Raw genomic sequence first — 19,244 nt, 5'->3', positions numbered from 1 at the left:
GCAGTCAGCTCTCGAAGCCTCTGGGGTCTTCCCTTTGTTCTTTTCAGAATCCATAGTTTTACATGGAAATAGGTACTGGGTGTCTTCATGAGTATTCTAAACAAGGGAACCAAATAACTCACAGAGAGTATTACAGTAAGTGAAAGATTATTTTAGCAAAACAAGGGCAGGCACGGGGGGAACATATAGGAGGGTTCAAGAACTCGGATTCAAAGGCAGGGCGGTAAGGAGCAGGTCTAGAATAGCGGTTTTACGAGCTGGTATTTACTGATAGGGCCAACCGCCAAGCTCCTGGCGCTGGATTTGAAAGTCAGGAGGGGAGGACTTGAGAATAGCAGTACGGGCTCTGTCGTCTCAATAGACGGCTGGAGGCTTATCCTGAGATCCTGTTCTGAAGGCAGCGGCTCTCAGTGTCAGCGAAGAACACGGCCTGCAGAAGCGGGGCAGGAGGGGAGATGCTCCTCAGGTGTCATGACCTCGCCCCGGCCCATCAGTGCAAAAGTGTCTGTCCCGAGGCCTCCCATGAGATTGAGACAGAGCAGGAACCCAGAGATGGGAGCGGCGCCCGAAGCGGGGCTGGGGAGAGGGCAGAGGTGGGTGCAAGTTCACGAGGTGCATGGCCCTCGACTCCAGCTGTGCCTGCCCTGAGCCGAGATCCCCTAACTTCCCACATGGCTGAGCTGTCCTGGCACAGCAGCGCCAGAGGACCAGGCTGTGGTCGGCACAAGGAGAGCGAGCGGGCCCCTGGTGTTAGGATGTGTTTCCCTCGAGTGTCGGGGACCAGGAGGAAGCCTGTGGTCACAGCTTCCACGACCACGTGGCGCATGGCAGAGGACCGGCCCGCTGGGGGTATGCAGTGTCCAACCATTTCACCTGGACCGCCCTGCCGCCAGCTCCCCACAGAGGATGCCGCCACGGGCCTGCAGACTGCGGGGGACACGTCTCTGGGGCCTGCACCTCACACTCGAATGCCTTCTAGACCCTTCCCAAGACTCTGTCCCTTCAGCCTGCGAGGCGGCCCACACCTCCTTCCCCACACCCTGCCGCAGCTGGTGGGCCTGCTTCTGGGTGAGCTTGACCGAGCCTGATAACACCCGCTCACCAGAAGGTGCCTGTGGGCCCGCGTCCGCCTGTCTTCACTCCCCGCCCAGGCGTTGCCCAGGGCCTGATTGATTTACACTCAGCTCAGAACCCTGGAACTCCTCCCCCAACTTCTGATGGGAAAACACAAATCCTTCTGGAGATTTAACTTTTCTTCAGCCCAGAAAGTAGGCCGTAGGGCTGCAGTGCCTCTTAATCTCGTCCGTTCCCTCTCTGGTTATCACGAGGCTTTGTTGTAAAAGCACAGCCAGCCCGGAGTAGGGATGGGGAGTCGTCTGTAACAAGGCTGTAAAAGCCTGTGCGAACCTGTTGACTGCAATCTGGCGGGGCTCCGAGCGGTGCTGGGTGCTGGTTTAGTGTATGGTTCGCGTCCTGTTGACTGAAAAGGGTGACCTTCCTCACGATGCCATTCTCTCAGAGGGTCAAGTCTTTCAGACCCCCAGATCAGTGAAACCTGTGCAGAAATTCAGGCTGAGAAGCGAACAAACCCTGGTGGTGTCTAGATCCTGCCTGAGCTTTGACCTTCACTCGTAAACCAGATGCAGGCAAGCTTGGAGGAGGCTTGAGACCTGCCGTGGGGACACCTTCTGCGAGGTGCTGCTTTAAACTTGCTGCAGGTTTTTCAAGGACTCTTACCCCGGAGATAAGAAGGTTTCATTTCCCAGTTCTGTGGGGTGTTTGTCTCCTGGATGGACCTGTGCAGGGTTGCTGGTACACTTAAGAATGAGCCTGGGAGAGGTTTAACACTTAACGTCCAAGAAGTGTCAGCCTCCCACTCTGAGAGCAGCGCCAAGCGGTGAAGAACGTGACTGGGGTCCAGCGACTGTCATGTGTGAGCAGGCGTGGGGAGTGCTGGGGTGAAAGTGCCCAGGACCAGGGCAGGGACCCGCAGGGGAGGCCCCAGAAGCGGGCAGGTCCAAGAGCAGACCTCCAGAGGCGTTGACGAGGGGGAGCGCGGGCCTGAATCCATGCTTTAGGAGCTCACCCGGCCCAGTACAGAGGAGGGACAAGGGGGACAGCAGGGCTGTCAGTGTCAAGGCCAGTTAGTCAGGAGTCCTGAGGCTGGCAGCGTTTGTTGCTTTTCCATCTGAGTTAGTCCTTGCGCACAGGTCTCTGAACTTTTTTCCAGTTATTAGCCTCCAAGACAAGTTTCCGGGAGTGGAATTATTGGAATAAAGGGCATATGGATTAAAACTTGGATCCCTGTCACTCAGCTGCTTTGCGGAAAAGTTGCTACCAGTGTTCAGCCCCATCCATAGCACGTGAGAGCCAGCTTTCTACACTACAGCAGTCTTCATGCTCTGTAGTTTCCTGTTCCACAGAAACCGTCGACCTTTCTCATTCTGGCGAGCAAAGAGCTAGCTGTTCACTGCCCAGGCATAGGATGGAGCACACGGGGCTTGACGGCAGTTTGACAGGAGGACTCACGGGGGTCTGAGCGGGAGCCGAGGGGATCTCGTCACTGTTACACCCACGCCTGGAACCCCAGCTCAGCCTGCACAACCTCAGGACATGTCGTCCCAGCCCTGTGTGTGCCCAACACTCAGACCACATCCAGACGCATGTTTACTTCTGATCCATCGCTTCATGAAGGGTGTTCACAAACAGGAGAGGATTCCAAGATGAGCACGACCGGTTCTACCTGCAGACTGGAGGGCAGAACTGGGAGGCGCTGGCTGCAGGAGCCTGAGCTGTTCGGTTTCAGGTAGAGGAACTCTGGAGAGACGCAGACCTCACCTTGAACTATCTGAGGGGCTGCCCTGCAGCAGAGAAGGTGGACTGTCGATGGTTTTAAAACTTGGCCTTGTTGAGATGGAGAGTCCTTGTTGCTGGCAGTATTCAGTGAGAGCTGAGTGGCGGCACAGGGCTGAGAGACGTTCTGTGCCACGTGGCCGGTTGGACAGCATCTCACCCCACTTCCAGTCCTGAGGCTTGTGTGATTTGCTGGTTCTCAGGATATATGGAAATTAGATGAATTAGCCCTTTAAATGAAACCTGGAGGAACAACAGAGCCAGGTCTATCTAAAGGAGAGAAACGGGGTCGTCTCCTCCTTGCCCACCCTCCTCTGTTCCAGTTTCCCCCTCTTCCTCTGCTGCCTGAAAACCACTTCCGTCCTAAATCCCAGGCGCTAGATAATAAAGCATCAATTTCATGACCGTTGGTATCACATGGTAGAAAAGGTGCAGCTTGAAATGAGCTCGTGAACTGCTTGCAGTCGTCAGCTCTGATTCCCAGGGTTCTCACGGTGATCGTGGCCTCGTGTTAATCACATCAATCAGGAATAAATACCCTATCGACTATAGAAAGGGTATTCATTTTTGAAGTTAAATTTTGAGTGATCTCTTGAAACAATGGGTATGGTACTGATTTACATCCCTTAGTATTATCACACTTCCTCAATTCTTAGATGCCTTAAAAAAAATTTTTTTTTTTACACTTCGGAGATTGGAATGTGCCATATGATAAATGTTGAAAGAAACTTGCCAGCCATTTTTTTTTCTTCCAAACACTGATATTAAGTGATGGTCTCCGTAACTCTCAGCTGCCTTGAAATAGAGGGGGTGCTTAGAACAAAGCTGTTTGTCTCCCATTAACTCTCTGATGGCTTTAAGGGGCCAAGAAGAATAATAAAGCGTCGTAACCTGATAACCTGAGCAAGGAATTGTGTGGACCTGGGCATGACGGTTGTCTGTGATTCTTTTCCATTTTCTTCCACTAGATCTTTCTGACCCACCACACTGAGTCCCCCTAAGAAAGCAGAGGGTTGGCCTGAGCTGCCTTCCCTTAACCCACTCCTCAAAGGTGAGGCCACATCTCACCTGCTGGTGGATGACTGGGCTGGTACTCTTTGGACAGGGGTTAGTGTGGTCAGGGGCTGGCCCAGGGACTCATCCACCCTCAAGAATATGTCTGCAGGGTCAGAACCAGGGAAGCCCTAGCTCTCACCTCCACACACTCACAGGAGAAGGACTCGGGCATCCCTGGAGGCAGAGGTGAAGACTCTAGCCTTCCGGTTGAATCACTGGCCTGACAGCCTGAACTGTTGCTCCTCATGGTTCATGAGCTCATGAGCTTCTCAGCCCTTTCCTCCCAAGCCTGTCTCCGGTAAAGAAAATGCAGCAGGGAGTGAGCATGAGCTGAACAGAACTTCTTTTTAGAAGTGTGACAGGATCATTTATGAAAACCTTGCTGTTTTTTCCCATTCTGAAAACGTCTCCAGTACGATAATCCCATCAGAGAGTTATTTATAAAGCACCGTGGCTACATTCCCACATCTGGCATAGTTTAACCCTGTTTAGAGATGGTGATGCCAATGACGACTGTCATTAGGAAAAGTCAACCTCTCATGTCACAAATCGAGGAAATTGAGACTGACTATCTTTTTGTAACGGCATTCTTTCCTTCCTATAGCTCTTGGGACCTGGTTCCTAGAATGTTTGTTTTAGAACTTGATAACGTAAGGTCACTTAGGTCAGGTCACCCATAACACTCTCTCTCTGGAACAGGCATGTGCATACTAATGTAATCCTTGTATGTATATTCCTGGTCCTGTAGATGTCAGGGTTGGGACAGGTAACTTAACCATTGTCCCAGCCACTCTCATGATCTGTGAGTTCACATAAGACCTGGGAGAGCAAGGGCAGACTTTCAGGTCGGAGGCACTTTAGACGTGCTCGGTCAGCACTTCCACATTTGACCCCAGCATGCTTCCAAAGGCAGAAGAGAGAGGGCGCAGTCTCCTGGTAGACAGTGGGCGGGCTCCGGGGCCACCGAGGGAACTGGTGGTAGTACCTGGGACTCCTTTTGCCTATAGAATTATGTGTCCCAAAATAGTACAGCTTGTCTGGATAAGTGGAGCAGATCATCAGATGGTTTGTTTTCCTCTCTTTGGTGCCAGAGAAGTTCATGAACATCTTCCAACAGAGAACAAGGTGCTGAGCCACTTTTTTGGCCAGCACTTCATTGTGAGAGCTTTAAGAGGGGTTCAAGGAGATTATGAGGTTTTTAAAGCCAAGTCACTATATAAATTACACCCCCGTTATCTCTTAAGTAAGGGAAACTTTTAAGTACCAGTGCCCAAATAGAAGACGTTTTAAATAAACCAACCCAGTTTTCTTTCCTAGATCACATTGTCTGTGTATGTGTGTGTTCCTTGCAGACACATGAAGATCCACGAGAAGGACCCCAACAGCTCTCCAGCCGCAGCACCCCCATCCCCACTGAAGCGCAGGCGGCTGTCCTCCAAGAGGAAACTGAGTCACGATGCAGAGTCAGAGAAGGAAGACCCAGCGCCCGCCAAAAAGGTCCTCCCCGCCCCGCCCCACACGTGTGTGTGCAGCCCCGGGGCTCCGGGCCGAAATCGCCCCGGCCTTCAGTTCCTCAGCCTGGGGACTTGGCAGACCCCACTCCCAGGCTGTCAGGCTGTGTTTCCCCGCGTTGTTCCGTAAGGTACCTGGAGAAAGCGCGCCCATCCGTCTTGGCTTTGTGGCGCCCCCAGCCGAGCCCACTGATGATGTGGAGAGCCTGTTCTGTTGTTCTGGGCTGTTTTCGTGTCTCCAGCTAGAACGGCGGCTCCCCAGCACTGGGGCCTCTCCCGTTGTCCCTGCTTTATTCCCAGTGCCTGGCAGACACTAGGCGCTCCGTGGGCATCAGCTGAGTGAGGGGGCTGAGCAGGAAGGGGCGGGTGGGGGGCGACCGCGTCCCTGCGGCCTGCGAGGGAGACGTCGTCCTCCTCTCAGGCTCTGGGTTTACCGTCCGCCTCTCTGAAACAGAGCACGCAGGAGGCCCCCCCGTGACTCCGTGTTTCCCCTTTCCCCTCAGATGGTGGAGGACGGGCAGTTGGGTGATGCGGAGAGGAAGGCTGAGGAGGTGTTTCACTGCCCACTGTGTTTCAAGGAGTTCGTGTGCAAGTACGGGCTGGAGACTCACATGGAGACGCACTCGGATAACCCGCTGAGGTAGGAGCGGGGCGGCGTGGAGACACGCTCAGATACCGGCTGAGGTAGGAGCGGGCCAGGCAGGCCGTGCTGTGTGTGGGGTGTGGCGCGCCTCACTCCTGTCCCTGCAGCCTGTGGCTGAGCCCGTCGCAGTGCTGGGGGCACCGACAAGGCCAGGCAGGCGGCTGCGGCTGCAGGAGGCGTCCCCAGGGCCCTGCGCTTCCTGCAGTCCGAGCAGGCCCTGGGCCACCCCTTCTGGTCCCTGTGCATGGGGAGCCTCCTAGCACAGGGCCCTGGGCGGCAGGCAGGCTTTCTGCACAGAAGGTGTTGCAGCCCCAGTGCTTGTTAGGTGCACCCGCGGGGGTGGTAAGGACGGGAGGGCAGGGCAGGTGTTCGTGGGCGTGTGGACCGGGCCGGTGGCGCAGGAGCCCAGGAAAGCGTCTGGGGGCAAGGCTGGGCTCCGCCCTGCAGGACGCAGCACCTGGATGGAGCCTGTCGCATCCGCAGTGACGGGGCTGGTTTTTCTGACCCTCAGTGCTCCCGGGCAGGACGAGCGGGCAGTGATGAAGCCTCTGGCAGAATTTGGGGCTGGGCTGAGGGCCTCAGCTCTCCTTCCCCTCCTTCATCCCTGTGTCGTCATCAGGCAGGGAACCCAGCGACCCTGCTGGGCAGGCCCCTCTTCCTCCAGAAGGGCCACCCTGGGGAGCCCCAGGCCTTGTGAGACTTGAAAGTAGCATGTCCTGAGAGGCCCAGCTGAAGGTTCCCAGTGCAGAGGCCAGGGCATACGTGGCTGCAGCTTTGGGTTTCAGAAGGCAGCTTGGGAGTGCAGAAATGTGGACATCTGTTTGTCTAACTCACCGCTCCATGGACCAGATTTCCTTCCTGGGGGCACGTGTTCGGTTGTGTCTGAGGAGTGAAAAGGTCCGAGGCAGCTAAAGACATTTGTGTTTGAGGGAGAAGCCTAATTACCCAGCAACTTAAAGCCGTGTCAGATTCCATTATCCTTCATCACATTAGCTTGACATTTTTCCATTAGAGAGAAAAAAGAATTTATGCGGAGATTAAAGTCTGAGCAGTTGAAGTGCTAGAAAATGTCTCCAAGTGACTGCCCTGTCCCAGGGAATCGAGGTGTGTGACGCGTGGGCAAAGCCGGGTGGTCACGTCCTGCCGCTGCTCTCACAGGCCTGGACCAGCGGCGTTGGAGCCGCAAAGGAGGGCTGGGCCAGCTTGCCCAGGGTTCCCTTTCAGGCTGGAAATCCTCGGACTCTGAAACCCGCCGCTTCACTGGTGACATTCTGTCTACCAAGAAGAGCCCTGAGCTCTTCCTTCCGTAGGCCCTGTCATTCCAGGAGAGTCAGGAGCTTGACTTCTGGTTTCCTAAGCGCCTGCAGCGCCCCGGGTGTGGGCTGGCGGGGGTAGTGACTGCTGACAGCGTCCTCTGGAACCAGGACGCACATGCGTGGAGCCCACGTTACCAGACTAGCCTCATGTGCTGCGTTGTGGGCAGAGGCAGGCATTGCCTCGGCGACCCCAGCCCCTGCTGGTGCCCCGACCCAGCTCCGCAGGGCGCCTGGTTCACTCACCATGTGTGTCTGCTCCTCCCCGAGTTTTCTTTCACTCCAGGCTTTATTCTGCGATGAGATACACCTCAGGAGCTACCCCGTTATTGTCTTCTAGGCGATTCTCTCCAACGGGAAACACCCTGGCTCTCAGGAGAGCTTTCTAAGCAGCTGGAGCCTCACCGCACAGTGGGTGGCCGTGATACAGGGAGATGAGGTGTCCCCCCGTCCGTGCTGGCTGGCCCTGGGCACGGGTGCTCCTGGAGCGGGGCCTCCCGGATGGGCACCTAATCTGGGACCAGGCCGGGCCTGCTGCTCAGAAAGGATGGGGACGGGAACTGCCCCGGACACTGGTTCAGTGCTCCACGTGATTTGGGACATAGCTCACCCACTGGGACTCCACGGCTGTGACGTTAAACCTCCAGTCCCACCCGTTTCCCTCGCCCACTTGGTGCTGGCCCCGTTTGTTTGGGGGAGGAACAGCAGGAGGCCTGTGGCCGGCGGGCCCCCCCTGCAGAGCTGTGAGAAGAGGCTGCCCCGCGACCACCACGGCCCGCCAGCCAGCCGGCTCTAGTGGGTGGGGCTTGTGTCTGGAAACCGGAGGCGTTAATTACAGAACAGAGTTAGTCTCCCTTCTTTCCTCTTTGCTCTGCCCTCCACGCAAGCGCCTGCTCTCAGGGTGCAGTGGAGGCAGGCCTGAGCCAGCAGGGCCCAGACGGGCGGTGAACTGTGACAGCAGCTGGTGGGAGAGACTGCTTGTTAACCCACAGCTAAAATAGGCACCCACTCCATTTGCAAACCCAAAAGGCAGCAGAACCACAGTGGGATGCTACCAGTTTAGACAGAAGTTTATAACCCGAAACAGCTGTTGGCTTTTCTCTCGTGCTCTCCTGCCCTTACCCCCCACCCCCAAAGCTGGCAAGGTGCCCATTGTTCCTTAATAAAAAGCACTAGAAATCCAAACTCATGCAAACGCCAGGGCCGTTCTCCCACAGTCCCCTGCGTTTCACAGGAACGAAGTGGGCGCTGGAGCAGGAGGAAGACACGTAGCCACTGTGGTCTCCGAGTGCTAGGTTTGCTTTTGCCCTGGTGTGCCCAGCAGTGACTCGGCCCTGTGTCCAGCCCCCCAGACGAGGAGCAGAGGCTCCTGAAAGCTGGCCCCATGGACTGGAGGTGATAGACAGAGTGTTGAAGGAGCAGGTGGATGCAGCGGGGACATCCCTGTGCGAGGCTGTGCTGGTGTTGGATATCGGGCCTGGTTACAAGAATAGAACAGAGTAGCAGGCTGTCCGCCACCCCGAGGAGAGTCAGAGGGAGGGAAGTCCGGGTCAGCAGCGGCCAGCACGAGGGGAGCCGCGAGGGCCACGTTCAGTTTTCTAGGAGCCACGTCCTAAAAAGGAAGAGGAAGTCGTGAAGTGGGTCACGCTTTGCTGATGTATCAGTATGTCCAAAATACAGCGTCTGTACAAAAGCTGTCAGCGATGCGTATTACATTCTCGCTTTCATAGAGTCTTCGCCAGTGCAGGGGGCATGATCACAACCCATCTCGTTGGAACACGCACTTTCCAAGCCCCCAGCAGTCCACACGCAGGCACGGGCCTCAGACAGGCCCACCTGCAGCTGGGAGGGCTATTTTTTAATTCCATGAAAATGTATCCAGCAAATGAAGGAGTGCTTGTTGTGTGCCAGGCTCTCGACCAGACTTAAGAGGAGAGTAGCCACGGTAGAGACAGTGAAAGGGGTCGTGACAGTGCAGCGGCTCACGTGCGGGCGGGCGGGGCGCCGCCGGGGTGAGCCCCCTCAGTGCGTGTGAGTGTGGATGCGCTGATGCCCTTGGATTCAGGTTTGGAAGGCGGGGCCCCAGGGGGCTCTGCAGGCGCGCAGCTGCACCAGGGGAGGCGGGGCCAGTGGGGACGGGGCTGCGGGGGCGGGCGGCGCCAGGACCTGCTGCAGCTGGGCTCTCAGGTGTCCCAGGAGTGGCCGCCTCCCTTCACTGCGCCTCTTCTCCCCGCACACTCCGTCACCTGCACGGGGACCCTGAGACCGATTCACACGGCGCTGGTCCCACACTTGCTAAATGTCATCCTAAATATAGGAAAAGGGTATCACAGAATACTCTTCAGCATCTCGTATTCAAGATCCCGGGGGGCCAAGGTCCAACCAGAGGGAGGCAGGTTTGAAACACGCCGGGGGCCGAGGGGGAAAGACCCCTCCCCTGACTGGACGGAAGCTGGAGCGCTTGTCAGGGCTTCCCCCGCACCCCGCCCAGGGTCCTCTCTGACTCAGGCCCACGGGGCGGTGTGGCCGCCACCCGGGGCTCACCCCAGCCCCTGTCGAGCTGGTCCTTGGACCTGCCCAGCTTCACCCAGCGTTTCTTGGGTCGAACAGACCTGCAGGGCGTCAGGACGCCTTATGAAGCCCTGCGGATTCCTGGGTGTGGGGAGGGCAGGCTGCCGCAGGCCAGGGCCCTGTCACAGGGCCCTCACCGTTGCTCCCAGCAACTGGGAGAGATTAGTGCAGCTGTCGGATGTCAGTTCTCTGGCCGGGACTCCAGGGAGGGCAGGGAGGGTGGGCAGGAGGGGAGAGGAATGTCTGAGGCGGGTGGGGCCCCAAGGAGAGGTTGTTTGCACTCACCCCTTCTCGCCTCTGAAGACAGAACAGGAAAAACGAAGCCTGAGATCCTTTTAAAAGAGGAATGTCAGTCCCTCGATTAAAACACTGTAATGAGTAAGACATTCAGTACCTCAAGGAAGTGAGCAGGGTGCCTGCCGCTTTTGCAGCAAGGCGTTTCACAGGTTCTGATGACGGGGTGTGGGGAGGACTCCCAGTGCAGCCACTGTGCAGGGCCCCAGGCGCTGAGGATGTGACTCAGGGTGTAGAAAGCCCAGGGGCACCTGCAGTCTCCGTACTCCCAATGCTGCGCCCCGCAGCAGGGGGGCAGCAAGGCAGTCAACTGCAGTCTGACCTGTGGCCCGCATCTCAATGACCCTGGGCTCAGCCTCCCCGTCTGGAAGATGGACTTGGGGACCATTTTGAGGATGAAGGGGCAGCCACAGTGCTCAAACTGTAATACTCAGTAAATGTTTACTTCTGATACTACTGTTTAGAACACGTGCTGTTTTTAATATTTTAAACCTCACAACACTTACAGTTATGGGTTCCTGTTGCTCCCTGGGAATCCCATTCCAGTGACAGAGAGAAGGCAGCAAATTCCAGGGCTTCTCCAGGTACTGTTGATGTTTACTTGACCAAGAACAGGAGAGCAGTTTGGCCTTTAGTCTTTATCTAATAAAGAGCCACCTGTATCTCCTTTCGTTTTTGTAAAGATTACGTAATTGAATTGCTATCTAGATTTTGTTTTGAGTCCTGCCTCCCAAATGATGTGATCCAACTGTGCGGAACCCCCAGCGGTCAGAAGCTTGAATGAACTTGATGCCTTCAAACTACCGCGCATCGCCTCCCTTAGATAGTTGGTGAAACCTGAGATTCTAAAGAAATGTGTTTCCTGATGTTTGAAATTTGCTAAAGCAGTCCTTCAAAAATATGCTTAGGGGAGTGAAAAAAAAATTTTAACCCTTTCTTGGAGCAATGGGGGTCAGCTGTCTTTCCTTTAACTGGGAAACGTGATGGAACAGCGTGGGAGTAAGGGTCACCACATGAACCTGAGATGGGTAAGACCCAGATTTGTTTAGCCAGGGGCTTAAGACACGTTTTTTTAAACCTTTTTCATGGCCTTGTTTTCCACTTTAGATCCCTCTGCTGGCGATCTTGCCTCCACATTTATCTTGACTTGACTCTGTCTTCTGTGAACGTGTGAGCTCCCCTCCCACTGTGGATGCTTCAGGAAAGTCACTCAGGAAACCCTCGCCAATAGTGGTTGCCGGTTCCCCGCCTCATGGCTAAAGCCTTTATTGCGAGTCAGTCCTGCTGACTCCCTGTCAGCCCTGCTCTGAGGCCGGCTCCTTCCTATCCCCCTCGCCCTGCACAGAGCCCACCCCAGCCCAGGACTCTGCAGTTTTCATCTGAAAAACAGTTAAGGAGGAAGGAAGGGCATGTGTCGTAAAGAGCGGCCTCCACGGCGTTCTGCCCCACTGGTTGCACTGTCCTCCACCCAGCACCTTTAAGATCCTGGTTCTCGCTTTGTTGAGACTAGTTGTGGATCTGGGCCTGAACGTCATTCATTTGCATTAGAGTCCTGTGACAACTGAAAGGGCAATCCCAGCCACCAGAGGCGAGCTCTCCCCACCTCCTGGAGCTGCGGCCGCGCCCCAGCCTCACTGTCCCGTCCGCCTGCTGCCGGCCAAAGCGGAGCTGGGACGGGTGGGGGGACTCTGGATCAGAGCGGCCTGCCGCTCCCGTGGGGGTCGGCCTTCTCTGACCACGTCCACGGCAGGCTGTTTGCAGCGCAGGCAGTGTCGGGGCAGAGTCCCAGTGCCGAGGGGCCGTGAGAGTGTGTGGTCTCTGGAGGAGAAGGGACCGGGCGGGCCCGTGGTGCGGGCGCCTGGGATCCGCTGCCTCCCTCCGGCCCAGTGCCGGCAGCCCCCGGTCCTGCCATCTGTTCCTTTGAATCCCAGGGGCCACAGTGGAAACTTGGCTCACTCCCCTGCGTGCCGCCCCCAAGGCATTTCTCTGCTCTGGGGCCCCCAGCCCAGCCCCTCCTGTCTCCACCTCACCCCTCCCCACACCCCTCAGTGACGCCGCAGGTACCGAGGTACGCGGCAGGCGAGGTGGACAAGCCTCAGACAGTGGCCTCTCCCCTCTGCTTCCAGAAGCTCCAGCTCTGCAGGCCTCCAAACCTCAGCCCCCCACCCCCACCCCAGTAAACCGCTGTCCCTGCCCCAGGAAAAGAGCAGCCCCGTGGGAGGAAGGAGCCCACAGTTAGAGGAGTAGGTGCCCTCCCAGCGTTCTGGACTAAACGGGCTGCTTTTCTCCTGCTGGAGAAACAGGCTGGCTTTCTCCAGCCAGCATGTGCTGGAACTCAGGTGTTCTGGGTACAGCGGGCCTGGTGAGCTGTCTGGGGCAGAGAAACACCGCTCCTGTGAGCAGAAGGGTCTGGCACGCATGTGGGTGGTCGTCCTTCCGTCAGGCGGGGCAGGCAGGATGTCCATGGTGGTTCCCATCTCTGAGGTTCCTTATGTGATCTCACCTTTATGTATATTTATCTGCTTTGTGGCACTCTGTTCCAGTGTGTGGCTTAAAAGACGGGTTTGTTCCCTGAAGAGTGGACGGAATTTTATTACCTTCTTTAAGCCCTACAGCTAGATACACTTTCCCCCATTAAATGCATTTATCTTACTGACAGCGACGTTAGTTTCCATTTGGAAAAGTTACCCTCAGTTTCCAACTTCGGGCCATCTCCGTTGCCAAAGACTCCGCAGCAGCCTCTCGGATCTGCACCGTCTCCCTCTGGCACGTCGTCAGATCACTTGCAAAATGAAATTGTCCTCCAGCACCCCCTCTGCTGTGTCTCCAAGTACAGTTCCACTCCACCTAAATATTTTACAGCTTGCTGTTCACGAGTTTCTGGCAGGGTTGAAAGATCCCCCCCACCCCAAACCGGGGGGGTGAGGGGAGAGTGCTGGGGACCACCCGACCAGTGGCTGTGGCCCTCACCACTGTGCCAGGCCCGCGTGAGGTTAGCAGCCAGCCCCGGGTCAGTGTCTGCAGCCAGCAGCGCCGCCCGCAGATTGGCAGTGACCCCCACTGGACCTCCGGAGGAACCGAGTGTCTGGCTGACAAAGGCAGCCTGGCCATCTCTGGGTGACGTTCTTCTGCTGTGATTTCATTTAAGGTCTGTCCACAGACAGAGATCCAAGTGACAGAGGAGGCAGTGTTTTTCCCCCAGGAGGGTTCTTTCCTTCCGTTCAACCAGCCTCTCGAGGTGCTTCAGATTTCAAAGCAGGGAATTTTTGTTTTTTTCCCCTCTGCAACTGTTTAAGATGTTTGTTTGTGAGATGACCGTTTGTGTCATATCAGAGGTGAAACAGGAGCACCTTGATTGAAATCCTGTGGAAACAGAGGTGTGGTGTGGTGGACAGAGGGCTCGTTGCACGTCCCGAGGAGGCTCTGAGTTGGGGCTGTGGCTCCAGAGTGAAGTGTGGCAGAGGGCTGGTGAGGAAGGAGGCAGAGGGCACGGGGCAGGGACTGGAAAGGACACCCACTTCCCCCAGGGCGTCCCCAGGTGGACCCGTGGCAGGGGAGACCCTCTGCTGTGCTGTGAAGTTGTCAAGAGCGCGACAGGACAGGGCATCCCTTTGAAACTAAAATTCCATGTTTTCTGCATTTTTGTGTTTGCTGGTAGTTCCCAGGAAATGGGTTATGGTTTTTTGTTCCTAGCATGGTAAAGTAATGGTGAGGTTTGGTCTAGTACGTTGCAGTTCTCCAAGCATTGTGTTATCTTTGTTAACAGTTACAGTAACTCTGGAGGTCCCCACATACAGATGGGAAAGAACCCGGCTCTGCGGCAAGGGAGAGAGGTCTCCCAGCCTGCAGCCAAAGTTGTTCAGAGATCCCAGACCTCCTGCTTGCTTCTCACTGTCACTTATTTGCCAGCTGGTCTGACATGAGAGGCACCTGCTGTGCTTGCCCACCTGCAGATTCCTGGGTCCCTCCCCTCGTCACTCTGATGCCAGCCCGTCCGCCGCGGCCCTGGGAACCTGGTTTTCACAAGGTCCCGAGGGATTCTTATCTCAGCTACGTCTGGGAAGTTTTTACACGGCAGGCAGCTGGAATACAGATGAAACAAGTTGTCCAAGGCCACCCACTCCAACTCCCCGTTCCCAGCGTCTGGGTCCCATGCCCATCCCCCACCGCTCCACACCCGCCTTCCTCGAGGACACGGCCTGTGGCTGGCACTAAGTATTTCTGCCACGTGTGTGCTGAGCACCTACCATGTGTGAAACTTGCCTACGTGCCAGAAACGGGAGGGGACCGAAGGTCAGCAAGAGAATGGAGGAGGAAATAGATATTCCTAGATAAATCCACGGCTGCGAGAGTGGGCAGCAAATCCGCATCATCACCTTCCAAGGCACCCTCATCCCCTGGGTGACCCATGCAAGACGCCTCACACAGAATGCCAGTATACCCCACACTGAGGCCGTGGTCTCGAAAGAGGAGGGTGCTCAAAAAGATCTCTCAGGCACAAGAGCAAAGTAATAGGATTTTTTTTTTTGGCTCATCCTCTAAAATTTTCTATTTTTATATTTTATAATATTCCTTGGAAGAAAAGCTATGACCAATCTAGATCTATTAAAAAGCAAAGGCATTACTTTGCCAACAACGGTCCTTCTAGTCAAAGCTGTGGTTCTTCCAGTAGTCATGTACGGATGTGAGAGTTGGACTATAACGAAAGCTGAGCACTGAAGAATTGATTCTTTTGAAGTGTGGTGTTGGAGAAGACTCTTGAGAGTCCCTTGGACTGCAAGGAGATCCAACCAGTCCATCCTAAAGAAAATCAGTCCTAAATAATCACTGAGAGGACCGATGCTGAAGCTGAAACTTCAATAATTTGGCCACTTGATGCAAAGAACTGACTCACTGGAAACGACCCTGATGCTAGGAAAAATTGAGGGCAGGAGGAGAAGGGGACAACAGAGGATGAGATGGCTGGATGGCATCACCGACTCAACGGACATGAGTTTGAGTAAACTCTGGGAGTTGGTGATGGACAGGGAGGCCTGGCGTGCTGCGGTTCATGGGGTCAGACAAAGAGTTGGACACGACTGAGCAACTGAACTGAACTGAATATGCCTGGTACACGTGCTTGCAAATACATGTGTGTATATAAATACAAAAAGATACATAACACACACACACACACACATTTCTCAGACAGCAAGCTGATAATGAGACATATGCTTAAAAACCTTTCAACTCTAAGGTTGAAAGTCCAACAAGAGTGCAGCCCTCCGCCCACGCACGCCTGCTCGCCTGCAGTTGACATGCTGGCCGCTGAGAGTCAGGATTCTCTCTCCCCAGCCAGTTTGTGTCAGTAATGCTTGTAATTATTTGCTGTAATTTACATTTTCTATAAACCAGTGAGTTTGTTTTTTTTTAAAGGATAGTTTCTATGAAAAAGAAGTTGGGCAGACTTGCACATAATTCAGATTGGGTAGGTTTTGTTATTATTTGTTTTTCTGTCAAATGTAGGGTGGACGAGACCCCTATGAACAGGAGAGAGGAATGATCATGAGAAGTAGGTGCTGGCTGAGTTTGGTTTGCAGAAATTTAAGTTCTTGCTCTACCTTAAATCATCTAAAGCCATAAAGCAAAGGTGTCATATCACAGTGCCTCACAGTGAGAAGGACATGGATCTTCACTCAGTGGAACTAGACGTTGGCCCCCAGAAAAGACAGGTGAGGGAACAAGCCGTGGGCTCTCTCTTTACAGAACATGCAGTAGGTGCGTTCTGTAAAGGTTCCAGGAATGCAGAGTTAGCACACACTGAATCTTTGTTCCTGGAGGAAACATGGGGTTTGTTTCCTGCAAGCCTCTGCTCACATCTTCATGTAGTAATCAATACATAAACTTGTTTCATCAAGTGTATTTCTGTTAACATATACCATTAACACATCACCATTGAACTCAAACAGCTGACAGCACTGTAGCTTGTCTCACACATGTTTTTCTCCGCAAAGCCCGTCACGGGCTTCTAGCTCTTGGGGACACTGAGTGGTACTGCCCGTGGTGACCATTTTAAACAGAGTCATCAGGAAGAAGCGCTGAAACGCTAGCAAAGTGGCAGGAAAGAAACGGCAAAAAGGACTCTTGCTCACAGTCGGAGCTGAAACGAGCGAGCAGTGCATCTCCTTGACCAAGCCCAGCGGGGAACGTGTGTGTCTGTTGAGCGGTTGATTCCTCCCGCCCTGTCCCAGAACATGCCACAAATGCTGATGTGGGTTTGCAGATTTTAGCAAGGAGGCAAATTCACAAACACAGAATCTGCAGATAGTAAGGGTCAACTGAATGGTTTAGGTTGAGTAAAATATTTAATGTGCATGATTTTTTTTAAATGAAGTTCCCACCCCACCCCCTTACCTGACTTTGATCAAGGAGCCTGCCTCCGGCAGATGGAGCGCCCCCTGCTGTCTTCCCTTGGTGAGTGGGGACAGGGCCTTGGCCTCCGGTGTAGTGGGGTGATCACATACTCGCTGGGTTGCTAGGGTGCCATGAGCTTAGATGTTTGTTGTGAGGTCCTGGTGCTGGTAAAGATTAATTGTAAACACTCTGCAAATATTCAACACAAAATATATGTCATCAGTGCTAATGGTTAACTAGGAAGAGGGATCCATCATAGACCTCAGGAGCGAGATGCCCAAGGGCCCGCTACGGACAGGTCCCTGTCTTCCTTACCTCTCACCTCACCTATCAGAGAAGGCACAGACCAGCTTCCAGACCGTTCGTGAACTTCACCTGCTCCGGGCCCAGACAGGACAGAGGGGAAGGTTGACGAGGTGGGGCGGGGGTGGTGGGGGGGAGCAGGAGGATCTGAACAGTGGCAGGAAGCAGGGCCCAGAGACATGGAAGCTACACAGTAACCAGCCACAGCTGTGAAATCTTTCCACACCTAAAAGTGTCAGGCTCCCTGCGGCCATCTCTCTCCCCAACCTTTATCACCGTTGGCGAGCTTAAGCAGTGGCCCCTCAAGCGGGGGTTGTGTTCCGAAAGGCTCATGGGAACCCACTGTGCTAAATTTAACGGAATGATAACACTGACTCTCAACAGAGAGAGGGTGGGGGGTGGGGACACGGGACCACGATAGCTGGGCCATCCCGGCCCGACTCAGGAATGGAGCTAGCTGCCCAGACTTGGTGCTGGCCTCGGGGCCAGCTGTGAAGCTCAGCCACCTCACAGGTGAGGTGTCATCTTTGGCTTGCAGAGAAGAATTTGAAAGCCAGAAGAGTCTCCCTTCGGGTGTGTGCAGTGTCAGCTCCGGCAGGCTGCTGTACCCCTCTGTGCCCCAGGTTCCTTCTTGAAAGGCCGGAAAAAGACCTGCCTGGAATTTCTGCAGGAGCACATGCGGATGTGTACGTGGTTGGAAAAACGTGCTGTCCAGGGGGCACTTTTCGATCTACACTGCCCGATGCGGCTGAGCCTGAGAGATGGACCCCCTGTGACTGGGGATGTTTCAGTTCTGATTAAATGAGGTTCTCATGGCATCTGTATGCAGTGCAGGTCCAGAGGGTGTGGGTGATGTCCTCATGGTGGTTGGGCTCAAGTGAAGACCTAGGAGACTGATGTGAAATGTGGAGGAAATGGAGACACCATTACATTATGAAGTGGTATTTGTGATGCATCCATGTGGCCCAGGCCAGGTCAGATGTCTGTGGTCATCTCTGAGGTGGAGCGTGACAGTCTTTCCTCTTTTGGTGGACCACATCTGTAAGAGCCCTCCCAGGACAGGGAGACAGTTTGGTGGCAGGGGAAGGTGGGCACGTGAACAGGGCTAGCACTCGGCTTTGCTGCTTCCTGGCTGTGTGGCCGCGCCCGCGTTGCCGGCGGTTTTCGATCCTCCGTGTTTTCCCCTGGAAGATGAAGGTCAGGTGGTGTGCCGCCCCTGTGGGGTGCCCTCGGCAGCCTCAGAACTGGGCTACAGGGCCACTGTCACCTGCTCCCAGTTCCACTGGAGAATTTGATCACCGTTTACCCCAGTCACACATCAGGGATCCTGGTGTGACTGCTCCAGCTGCTGTGGAAGTGTGTGTTTTCTGGCTTCCGAATATCTCTGATAGTCAGGATCCATGGAGCTGGGGGCGGGACAGGTTCCCTGCACCTTATGTGAACACAGGTTGGAGCAGGCGGCCTCAGGTTCCCAGCCCTGTTCACACCTCTGCCGTCTGCACAGGCCGGGGGGCCGGTAGGACCCCTTATTTTTTTTTAAGAAGTTTAGTGTCGCTCACCAGGAGCTGGTTGGCTTCTTGACGTCACAGCCTCTCTATCTTGCTCGCTTAAACGAAGCAGGAGGAGGCCCCGCGCGGCGGGCGCCGGGAGCTCCGCCGCTGCCGCCTCACGGCCTATGCCCTCTCCTGCAGGTGCGACATCTGCTGCGTCACCTTCCGCACGCACCGCGGCCTGCTGCGTCACAACGCGCTGGTCCACAGGCAGCTCCCCAGGGACGCTGCGGGGCGGCCTTTCATCCAGAGCAACCCCGCCATACCCGCCGGCTTCCACGACCTGGGCTTCACCGACTTCTCCTGTCGGAAGTTCCCCCGCATCTCTCAGGTACGCCGTCGACCGAGGCGGGCTGTCCTCAAAGCACTGCCCTTTGGGCTCGGTCTACCCCTCGCAACCCTAGCTGAATTGAATCTGTATTGTTAACAGTGGTTCTTTAACGTCCACATCACAGCTAAGTATCTCCGGCATTGTAGTTTCTACTCAAATGTTCTGGGTCATTGTTAGCCTGAGCTGCATTTGTTCTCTGCTTGTGAAACACCTGCCAAAGCTACTTTGGCGATCACTTCTTTCAAATTTTTAAGAATTGAGGTAAAAGATACCAACAGTGAAATTCTTCAGAAGCCCCAGGCTCAGTGTCTTATTCTGTATATATATGCTCGTGTGCATACGTCTGTTTGCACACACCCACGTGTACACACATGCGTACATGCGCGTGTGTACCCACGTCTCTGTGCTCCTGTAGCCCCAGCCACC

General features: G+C 54.9%; 1 protein-coding gene across 6 annotated transcripts in view; it reads left to right on the top strand.

Annotated features, from left to right (window-relative positions):
• The window catches only part of RREB1 (ras responsive element binding protein 1), a 160,958-nt gene that overhangs the window by 122,625 nt on the left and 19,089 nt on the right, over positions 1-19,244 (top strand). For all 6 annotated transcript variants that reach the window (XM_065912281.1, XM_065912282.1, XM_065912283.1 and 3 more), the window contains exons 7-9: positions 5,262-5,406; positions 5,924-6,060; positions 18,629-18,818. In XM_065912281.1, the coding sequence (XP_065768353.1) occupies positions 5,262-5,406; positions 5,924-6,060; positions 18,629-18,818 (472 nt within the window). The remainder of the gene's footprint in view (positions 1-5,261; positions 5,407-5,923; positions 6,061-18,628; positions 18,819-19,244) is intronic.

The sequence above is a fragment of the Muntiacus reevesi genome, chromosome 20, assembly GCF_963930625.1.
Source record: "Muntiacus reevesi chromosome 20, mMunRee1.1, whole genome shotgun sequence".
NCBI lineage: Eukaryota > Metazoa > Chordata > Mammalia > Artiodactyla > Cervidae > Muntiacus > Muntiacus reevesi.
The sequence above is the reverse complement of the archived record's forward strand: the minus strand, read 5'-3'. Positions and strand labels throughout refer to the sequence as shown.